At 60.1% G+C, this 9850-nt stretch overlaps 1 protein-coding gene across 6 annotated transcripts; it reads left to right on the top strand.

Annotated features, from left to right (window-relative positions):
• Positions 1-185: 185 nt before the first annotated feature.
• On the top strand, positions 186-7757 carry S1PR2 (sphingosine-1-phosphate receptor 2). 6 transcript variants are annotated; one of them, XM_081812543.1, is made up of 5 exons: positions 186-341; positions 516-640; positions 2414-2491; positions 2879-2919; positions 5242-7757. In XM_081812543.1, the coding sequence occupies exon 5, from the start codon at positions 5284-5286 to the stop codon at positions 6340-6342; it is 1059 nt and encodes a 352-aa protein (XP_081668669.1). In that variant the 5' UTR covers positions 186-341; positions 516-640; positions 2414-2491; positions 2879-2919; positions 5242-5283; the 3' UTR covers positions 6343-7757. The 6 variants fall into 6 exon arrangements, with proteins under 6 accessions (XP_081668669.1, XP_030873267.1, XP_030873265.1 ...); XM_031017407.2 differs by lacking the exon at positions 516-640; XM_031017406.2 differs by lacking the exon at positions 2879-2919 and having other exon boundaries at positions 187-341.
• The last annotated feature ends 2093 nt before the right edge of the window (positions 7758-9850 follow it).

Genomic DNA, 9850 nt, shown 5'->3' with positions numbered 1-9850 from the left:
GGCAGGTTCTCACGAGTGGGGGCTGGGAGGGGCAGGGCGAGAGGTGGGGGGGCGGACAAAGGGACCCCGCGTGCCTCCCCCGCCGTCCCCAGCGCGCGCGCCCGGGCCGACCCGCCACATCTGGAATTCATTGCAGCCGCCGCCGGAAAGGGGAGGAGAGGAGGGCGGGGCGAGTGGGGGGCCTAGGCGGTGTCTCTCCCTGCCCCCCTCTGTCCCTGGTCCCGAGCCCCGGGACGCAGTCCCAGCCCGGCGGGCAGCCCCAGCCCCTGCCGATGCCGTCCCGGGGACGCAGACGCCAGAGCCCCTCCGGCCAGGGCAGGGACCCGGGCCGGCCCAGCCAGGTGAGTGTGCGGGACGAGGGGGAGGCAGAAAGGACGGGCCCGCGATCCCTGAGTCGCAGGATCGGAGCTGGGGAGCCAGGCCAGGGGTTGGGGGCGTACCGGGGCGCGCACGCGCCGCCGGTGCTCCTGCCGCACAGAGGGAGTGGTCACTGTGCGCCCTCTCCACGACTCCAGGCGGCCCCTACAGCCTCGCCCGCGAACCCCGAGACTGAGCTCCCCGCCTTCCCCGGCGGCAGGAAGTTGGCGCCGAAGAGAAGGCGGATCCGAGCGCTTTCGGCCAGAGACTGGGAGGCAGAACGGTGTGGTCCGGGACCGGGGGGGAGGGAGGGGGGGCTTGGGGAATGTGTATGAGGGGAGGGCTCTCCCGCAGGCCGACTCGGGCTGGGCGAGAGCGAAAGGTGCAGCGCGCCGCGGAGCTTCTAAGCCAAGGGGCGGGGTCCCCAGGGAGGGCCGTCTGCCCCACCGCCTGCAGGTCTGCCTCGGTGTCTCAGTTTCCCCGAGTAGTTCGTCGTCTTCAGTCACCCCCCTCGGGGGCGTGGCTTTGTTCTGGAAGGAAAGGGAACGTGAGTGCGTGACTCCCGCGCCTCTCTTTCACCTGGGGCCCAGGGACAGGGCGGGGGTGCAGTCACCCGTGGCGCGGACCCCGTGTGGTCCCGGGCCCAGCAGAGCGTCGGAACCTCGCCCCCTCCTCCGGCACGAGTTGACTCACCCGGGGATTTCCATGCCCTCCCCCGACTCTGCCCTAGTCAGATGCTCCAGGCGCCACGCGCCGAGCCCACGGGCCCCCCGCGTGGCGCGACGGCGGTTTGGTATTGGCCGTGCGGCTGCTGCTGGGATTCCGCCCCCCCCCCGACTCCCGCCCCTAAGTCCTCTGGGAATACTGGGACGAAGCCCCTGGCGGGACGCAGAGGCGTCCCCCACCCCCACGGGACGTATAGGGGTTCCTCGCGTGTGGCTGTCGCGAGAGAGGAGGCGCGGCCCCAGCGGGAGCGAGTGTGGATACCGCGCATTCCACCGCCAGATAAGGAGGCCTAGACTGCAGCCCGAGGGCGGGGGCGGGTCCTGCCGCTGTCTCCACGGAGACGCGCCGGGCCTCGCCGGTCAGGGGGCTGCCGGCGGCCAGCCTTTACTGTTGTTTGGGGGCTAGGCTGAGTTTAGGTGCCTCTACCGTCGGGGGCCCACGGGGCTTCTTTCATTCGTCGGTCCGTCCATCCATCCATCCATCATCCATCCGTCCATCATCCATCATCCATCATCCATCCATCATCCATCATCCATCACACACGTTTTCTGAGTACCTCTGTATGCCAGGCATCATGCCAAAGGGGCTGAAAACGGACTCGGTCGCTGGCCTCCAACACTCATATTCTACCACGGAAGCCAGACAGAAAACAAAAATTACAATAATAATCTCTGAGAATGGCAAGTTGTGTGAAGATAATAAAGCAAGATGCTGTCATAGAAAGGCCCCGGGGAAGGTGGCTATGATAGACTGACGGTCAGAGGAGTCAGTGGCCTTAAAACCAAACCAGAAAGAGGAGAAGACAGTCATTCCAGGATTTGAGGGAAGGGCATGCCAGGTGGATGAACAGCAAAAGCACAGTCTCTGAGGTAGGGATGGGGGTGGCACCTAGGAGGCCAGTGTGGTTGGAATTGAGAGGACCTGGGGGAGACTGGGAGGAGGCCAGATGGGCAGGGGCCAGGCCGTTTTGGGCAGTGGGGAGCCATGGAAGAATTTGGAGCTGGGGGTGTGACACAGTGTATTGGCGTTGTGACTTAAATAGACTTCAATAGCTCCCCCTGGCGCTGCATGGAGAACGGCAGTGTAGGGCGGGCCTGACAGCTGAAGGGAAACCAAAAGGGGGTGGGGGGGCGCTGCCCTAGGGCAAGTGGCATGGATCAGTGGAACTGTAAGCACTGAGGGCCTGCCTCAGGGGAACTTGGAGGAGGGGCTCTTGGACGCTGCTGAGGCTTCCCCTGTCCTTCCTTTCTTCTAATCTCCCCCTGAACAGTCTTGGTCTATCTTCCCTTCCCTCCAAACCCTGTCACTTGTCCCTCTCATTCCATTTCAGGCCTGGCCATTCCACGGTTCTGAGCCCAGTGACCTCTTACTGAGCCTCTGGGAAGAAGTTAGGACGGCCTTGGTGAAGGTGAGCAGGAGACAGGCCCTCTGGGAGCCTGACACAGGGAGGGGAAGCAACCAAGGCCTGTATCTGCCTGGGGATGCCTCTTCTGTCGGCCCCAATCTCCAGGCCCCGCTTCCTCTTTCTGGGAAGCATGAGCCTGCCTTAAGCTCTGTCTTCAGCAAAGTCCTAGTGGGGAAGATGAGAAGAGGGAAGCAGTGTGGGCCTCAGTTTCCCCTTCTCTAACTAGGCGAGTCACGCCTCCTTCTGAGGATGCCTTGACAGCCTCCAAGGGCTGCAGAAAGTGAGTGTGCAGGCTCCCAATCCCCACCTCCCCCACCCCCCAAGGAAGAAGACAGACTTTTCTGTGGGTCTCTGGGGTGGGAGGACTGAACCCAATTCTTATTTCTCCAGGAAGCCTCCATAACTCTTCCTCTTGGCTGCCAGACCAGAAGGTTGGTGGCCCCGTGTGAGGGAGGGGTGAAGGGGGTGGCCATGGGACCACCAGCACGGGTGCTTCCCAGGCCTGCAACGGGCCCTTGCTTCTCAGTCATGAGCCTCAGGAGGGGCCCAGCAGGCCAGGGCAGCCTGGGGCCGCCTGGTCGGCGTGACCCGGCGGTCAGGCCGCGGTTCACACTCCCCCCAGGGACATCCACACAGCCCTAACTGTTCTCCGAAAGAAGTGGTCGGCCGGCAAAGGACAGATCGCTAGCGCCTTCCTTAGAGCGCCCCCAACTGGGCCAATCAAATGCCGAGGACGGAAAGCTCCGGCCAATGGGCGAATCGCTCAAGGCCCCGGGATTGAAAATAAGCCAATCAGGGCGCGAGCTGTTTCTGCCCCCGAAGGCCGGTCCAGTAAAGCGGAGGCCAGGGCCAAGCCAGCTCCCGGTCGGCTGCAGCCTGCAACGGGCAGAGGGCATCGGGGCGCCCAGGGCCGGGTCCGGCAGGGGAACAAGGGGCCTCTGTGTGGCGATCTGGGCGGGGCGGCAGTCTCCGGGGATGCGCACAAGCCCTTCTCTGTTTCCAAACTAGGACGGATGCCCCTTCACCCAGGGGGAGCAGCTGCCTCTGTCGGGCCCGGGGCCAGGGCGCCCCTCTGAGGGGGCGTCCGGGGACTGAGATGGCTTGGGTGACCCCGGAAGCCCCCCATAATTCCCAGGCTCACTAGGAACCGGCCTAACCAGCCTTTTCTGGAACGGCACTCCTGGAGCGCACGTGGTCCTTGCCAGGCATGTTTCCAGGCACCTAGGGAGGGCTCCTCCCGCGCCCTCCCCCATTAGCTAGAGGCAGGAGCTTCCTCCAGGCTCCCCTCGTGAAAGACAGACACTGCACCAGCCCCTCTGCGACACCCCCCGCCGCCACCACCAAGCTGGGAGGAGGCCGTGATGTTGGCCTCTCAGCCTCTGCCCACGCTTCTTCCCGCCCCCTCCCCCCACGGCTCAGTTTTCCTTGAGAGGGGGGTGACTCAGGCTTTCATGGAAACAAATGCCGTCCCCCACCTCCCCTCAGCCCCCTCTCCGCGGTGCCGCTCGCCCCCTCTTCGGCTCACATGACTTCAGCGCTGCCGCTCGCCCCCTCTTTGGCTCACATGACTTCAGCGCTGCCCCATCCTCCCCGCCAGGACCTCCCAGACTGGTCTCCTGTGGCTCCCCCATCCCATCACCCCCTCCCAGCCTTTCCCACACCGGATGTGACTGGGAAGTGAGGACTCCACCCTGTTTGTTCCTGGGGCCTCACATCTGGATTTCATCGTGGCGGGGGAGGGGGGTGCCAGCGCCCTGCCCACCCAGCTGGGACCCTCTGTCCCAGAGCAGGGCTAGATGGTGCTGATGAGAACAGGATGTTGGGAATCTTGCCTGGCTAGCTCAGTCTACATCCCCTCCTCAAAGATTGGCTGGAGGGCACCTAGTCCCCGGCTGTGTGTGTGGGGGGGGGGGCAGGAAGAGGGGAGCTAATATATTGGCTAATATTTATTGAGTGCTGGCTATGTGCTAAGGGTGCCTCATGTACCATTCAAGAGGATTTTCCCAGTACTCCTATAAAGCGGGCTTCCTTCTCCCCATTGCACAGATGAGGACATTGGGGGCTGAGAGGCCGAGTGTTGAGTGACTTGCCCAAGGTCCCACAGCATGTCAGGTGGAGTGGGGTTGAACCCTGGATTGCCTCCAAGGTCTTTGTCCTTGAAGATGCCATCACCTCCGAGGCGCTTAAACTTCAGGGCCGCTCTGGTGTCTCCCGCAAGAGCTTATCTTGGGAGCACCCATGGCCGCAAGGCTTAGACCCAGCCTGAAATCCAGGGCAGTGGGTGGTAATGAGCAGGGGATGGTGCTATCAGCAGCCAGCATCTTGCTGACCCAGGTTGGCAGGCGGCATGAGGCCCCAGGCTCTAGTGTATTCCAGAAGGGAGATGAGCCCTCCAGGCCCTGCCCAAGGCTCACTCTCTGGGTAGGTGCGCAAGAGCTCTGGAAGTTTACTTTGTGTCTGTCATGCTGTTTGGGGGAGCTTCTGTTCTTTGGAAAGACAGTGTAGCCTAGAGGTTATAGAGGCTTTGGAGTGGTTCTCTAGCTTTGAGACTTACAGCAAGTGAGTTGACCTCTTTGGGTTTCCCTTTGGTAAAGCAGGGATGATGATACTTCTGACTTCATGTGGCCACTCAGTGAGAAGTGAGGGAGCTGGGACTCAAACCACTGCCATCTAAAGTCAGAGCCCAGGGGGCAGCCACAGCACTGACCTGTCTGTCTGTCTTGTCTGTCTCTGTCTGTCTTCTCTCTCTGCAGCTCTGACAGCCCCATGGCCCTAGCCGGCCACTGAGCCCCACCATGGGCAGCCTGTACTCAGAGTACCTAAGTCCCAGCAAGGTCCGGGAACACTATAATTACACCAAGGAGACGCTGGACACTCAGGAGACGCCCTCCCGCCAGGTGGCCTTGGCCCTCATCATCATCCTCTGTTTCGCCATCGTGGTGGAGAACCTGCTAGTGCTAATCGCAGTCGCTCGCAATAGCAAGTTCCACTCGGCCATGTACCTGTTCCTGGGCAACCTGGCCGCCTCGGACCTGCTGGCAGGAGTGGCCTTCATAGCCAATACCTTGCTGTCGGGCCCGGTCACGCTGGGGCTGACACCAGTGCAGTGGTTTGCCCGAGAGGGCTCCGCCTTCATCACGCTCTCCGCCTCTGTCTTCAGCCTCCTGGCCATCGCCATCGAGCGGCACGTGGCCATTGCCAAGGTCAAGCTCTATGGCAGCGACAAGAGCTGCCGCATGCTGCTGCTGATCGCTGCCTCGTGGCTCATCTCACTTGCTCTCGGCGGCCTGCCCATCCTCGGCTGGAACTGCCTGGGCCATCTCGAGGCCTGTTCCACCGTTCTGCCGCTTTACACCAAGCACTATGTGCTCTGCGTGGTCACCATCTTCTCCGTCATCTTACTGGCCATTGTCGCTCTGTATGTCCGCATCTACTGCGTGGTCCGCTCCAGCCATGCCGACGTGGCCGGCCCCCAGACGCTGGCCCTGCTCAAGACGGTCACCATTGTGCTGGGTGTCTTCATCGTCTGCTGGCTGCCTGCCTTTAGCATCCTGCTCCTGGACTACGCCTGCCCCGTCCGGTCCTGCCCTGTCCTCTACAAGGCCCACTACTTCTTTGCCTTCGCCACCCTGAACTCCCTGCTCAACCCGGTCATCTACACGTGGCGCAGCCGGGACCTGCGGCGGGAGGTACTGAGGCCGATGCAGTGCTGCCGGCGGGCAGCGGGGGTTCAAGGACGGCGGGGGGGGACCCCGGGCCATCGGCTCCTGCCTCTCCGCAGCTCCAGCTCTCTGGAGAGGGGCACGCACATGCCCACGTCGCCCACATTTCTGGAGGGCAACACAGTGGTCTGAGGGGCAAGTGGGCCACCAGGCCATGGCAGCGGGCTCTGTGCAGAGGCGCCGGGTGACCTCGGACAGACATGGGGGTTCTGCCAAGCAAGATGCCCCCCACGCCACACACCTGGGTGATATTGAAAATATTTCACCCTGGGCACGGCCGGCTGAGACACCGACCCGTCGGATGGCAGAGCTGCAGCAGGGTCAGAGGCTAGTGCAGTAACTGAAGTGACCCCCCCCCTTCAGACCTGAATCATGGGGAGGCCCCGGGGGACCGGGAAGGGGCCTAGGTGACAGCAGGCAAGCACTTGGGAGCTCAGGGCAGGAACAATTTACAACCCGGTACAAGGGATTTCAACATTTCACGACTCTCTGACCCTCTGCCCTGTACAGAACTTCCCTCTCTGAATCCAGCTCCCACACACCCCCCCCCCAGCCTGTCACCTTTTCCTGGCAACCTCAGGCCACTTCCCCAGAACCACTGTCCCAAAGGGCTGGGGGCCTCCTCCCTGACTGTCCTGGGCGGCCCCGGCTGACAGTTGCAAGGCCCAAATCCACAGCTTCCCCAAATTTCACCAGCTGCCCACTTTGGCTGCTTCTTCCCTTTCCTCTGGTCTCTCCACGAGATGCTGGGAAACCACGGCGGGGGCGGGGGGGGGGCGGCTGGATGCAATTCTCAGACCTCATTGGCCAATTGCACTATCTGGGACACAAAGGAGTCACCAAGGGCTGGAAAAACTGATCAGGGGGAGCTGAGAGGGCTCTAGGCCTCCTGGTGGGAAAGGATGGAACTTGAGAAAGTTCTAGGGGAGCTGTTGGCACAGGACCCCGACTCCTAAAAACCACCCCCCAAGCTACTCCCACGTCCAGCCCAGCCAAGGTAACCAGATCTCCTGAGGCAGGGCAGCCTTGAGCCTGCTGTGCCTCCTTTTGAGTTGTATTGTATGGAGAAGCATGGGGGTGGGGGGGCCAAGAACAACGCTTGTGGGGTGCTCTCCCCTCACCTGCCCCAGAAGGACTTTGCTAATTCCTTGGATAGATGGAAGGGATGTTGCGGTACAAATGTATATTTATGTGTGTCTGTGTGCACGTGTGTGTGATGCGTGTGATCTCCTCTCCCCACCGTGCTTCCCCAGAATGGATGCTATTGTTGTCTCACGTCTGTGTTGAAGCTGCCAAAGAGGGGTCCGGCCCCTGCACAGACCCCTTTGTAATTGCTGGCTCATCTCCCCGCTTGAGAGCTGGGGTACAGCTCGCCTCGGGGAAGGAAACCTCATGCCTCAAAGTGATTTCTTGTGAATGCAAAGGCTGGGGGAGGGGGCCTTGGGGGGCAAGGAGCCAGTTGGGGGCTTGTCTCCCCCCATACAGCTCCCCAGATGCCCCCCGTGCCTGAGACCCGGGCCCAGGCCAATAAACGGTTCAATCCCTTGTTTCGGTGGTTGTTGTCTTTGGAGGCTTAAGGCGCCCCGGCTGTTGCCCTAACTAGCACCCAGTGGCTGGAGGGTGGACGGGATGGGGAGGGTGGATGGGATGGGGAGGGTGGCTTCTGCCCAGGCCACTCATCCTTTGCCAGCCTTCCTATTCTGTGCCCCAACTCCGAGCCCTGCCCAAGCCAGGATTGCAGTGGCTTCTGAGAAAACAGGGTAAATGCTGACCTTTCCCCTAGGGCATCTGTCTGGCCCTTCCCAGTGATTAATTAGACTCCAGGCCTCCCTGCTTCCCTTCAAAGAGAGCTTGGCAGTGTGGGGAGGTCCCCTACTTCATCTCATCTCACGTACGTGTTCCTCCCTGGGAGATGGTCTTGGGGGACATGGGCCCAGATAACCCTCAGGGCTCAGTCTTCCCCAAAGGAATGGGTAACTTCCATCAAGCACTTCCCAAGACATGAATCCTCAGAAGGTGGGAGTTACTATGACCTATGGTGGAGATGTGGGTTCAGAGAAGGTAAGTGAGCCGCTCAGGGTCACACAGCTAGTTGGGGCAAGCGCCTTCTGCCTATGAACTCAGGCAGGAATAATTTACAACCCAATACAAGGGATTTCACCACTGGGCTGCCTCTGGGTCCCACCGGCTCCACCACTGGGACAGAGAGAGTATCCTCCACCCCCTCTTTGCCATGGAAAGAGTGGGGAATGTGAGCTGCCAGACCCCACCCAGAGCCAGGAGAAACCCAGATGGGACAAAGCTGGGGCGGGGGGTTCCTAGCTCAGCTCCAGGCTGACACTCCCTTCTGCCCAGAGCACAGGGCCCAGTGGCTCCTTTGAAGATAGATTTGGAGCTTTGATGGGGAACCCAGTCCCCTAAGCTAGAGCTCCACCCAGCACACCAATGCAAACACCTAGAGCGAGTGTGAGAAGGAGTGGGGCAGATAGCCGCCAGAGGCTGAGAGGTCTGCACTCCCCATCAGAGTCCCCCTCCTTCAGCAGTTCACAGACAGCCTCTGTTTGGAAACCTGAGCCCCAACTGAGTGAAAGAAGCAGAAGAGGTATCCGCCAGGCCAGTGTCAATAGATTTGCCCCAGATACACACCTGCTTTCTCTACCGCCTCCTTCTGGGCCTCTGCTCAGTGATCACCTCCTCAGAGGGGCCTGCCCTGACCATCTTCTACTAAGGCCCTCTCCTGCTTATCACCTGGGAGGATATTATAGATCCGTTTATCTGTCTCCTCCCCTCCACTAAACTGTGAGCACCTTCAAGATAGGATGGCATCTGTCTTACCACTGTGTCTCTAGCATCTTAAATAGTACTTGGCATGTTCCCACCACAGGGCCTTTGCACCTGCTGTTCCCTCTGCCTGGACTCATCTTCCCCCACATATGCCTGTGCCTTCTCTCTGCTCCTTCTGGCCTGCAAAAAAATATCACCCTGGGTGAGGCCTCTGGCCATGCGTACATTTCTGGTCCTATCTGCTTACCTTGCTACTCTCTTACAGGCAACACATTTTGCTTTTTTATCCTGATTATTTTCTACCTCTCCCTTTGGAATGCCAGTTCTGTGACAGCGTGGGTTTGTGTCTGTCATGTTCACTGCTTGGCCCCAGTGCTCAGAACAGTGGTGAGGACACAGCAGGTGCTCAATAAGTGTTTGTCAAATGAATAAAAGCAAAAGCACATGCTGGTCTTTTCAGTGAGAAGTTTATTTCCTATGAAGAGAATAAAATAGAGAAAGCAACAGTTTGGGGTACTCTATAGACTCTATTATTGGCACTCTGACAGGTTAAAAAAACAAAAAACAAAAAACTGAAGCACCAGAGAGGTCAAGTAATCTGATCAAGTTCCCACGGCGTGTGAGGGGAGGGGCAGGGATTTGAACCCCAGCAGTCGTTAGTTGAAAACTGTGGTCACGTCTGATCCTCCTCAGCATCCTGGCCTGAGGATCTAATTTGCTGACATCTCTCAAATCTTGGAGCCTAGAACAGAACAGACCAACCCACAGAGACGCAAGATGACTTTCCCTGCGGAGGCTGTTGGCCATTAGGGAGCATCAGAATCACCTGGAATAGGGGCGCCTGGGTGGCTCAGTC

Source organism: Leptonychotes weddellii, chromosome 1, assembly GCF_054177405.1.
Source record: "Leptonychotes weddellii isolate Sample4059 chromosome 1, ASM5417740v2, whole genome shotgun sequence".
NCBI classification, from domain to species: domain Eukaryota; kingdom Metazoa; phylum Chordata; class Mammalia; order Carnivora; family Phocidae; genus Leptonychotes; species Leptonychotes weddellii.
Note: the sequence above shows the minus strand (reverse complement) of the source record. Positions and strands in the feature narration are given on the sequence as shown.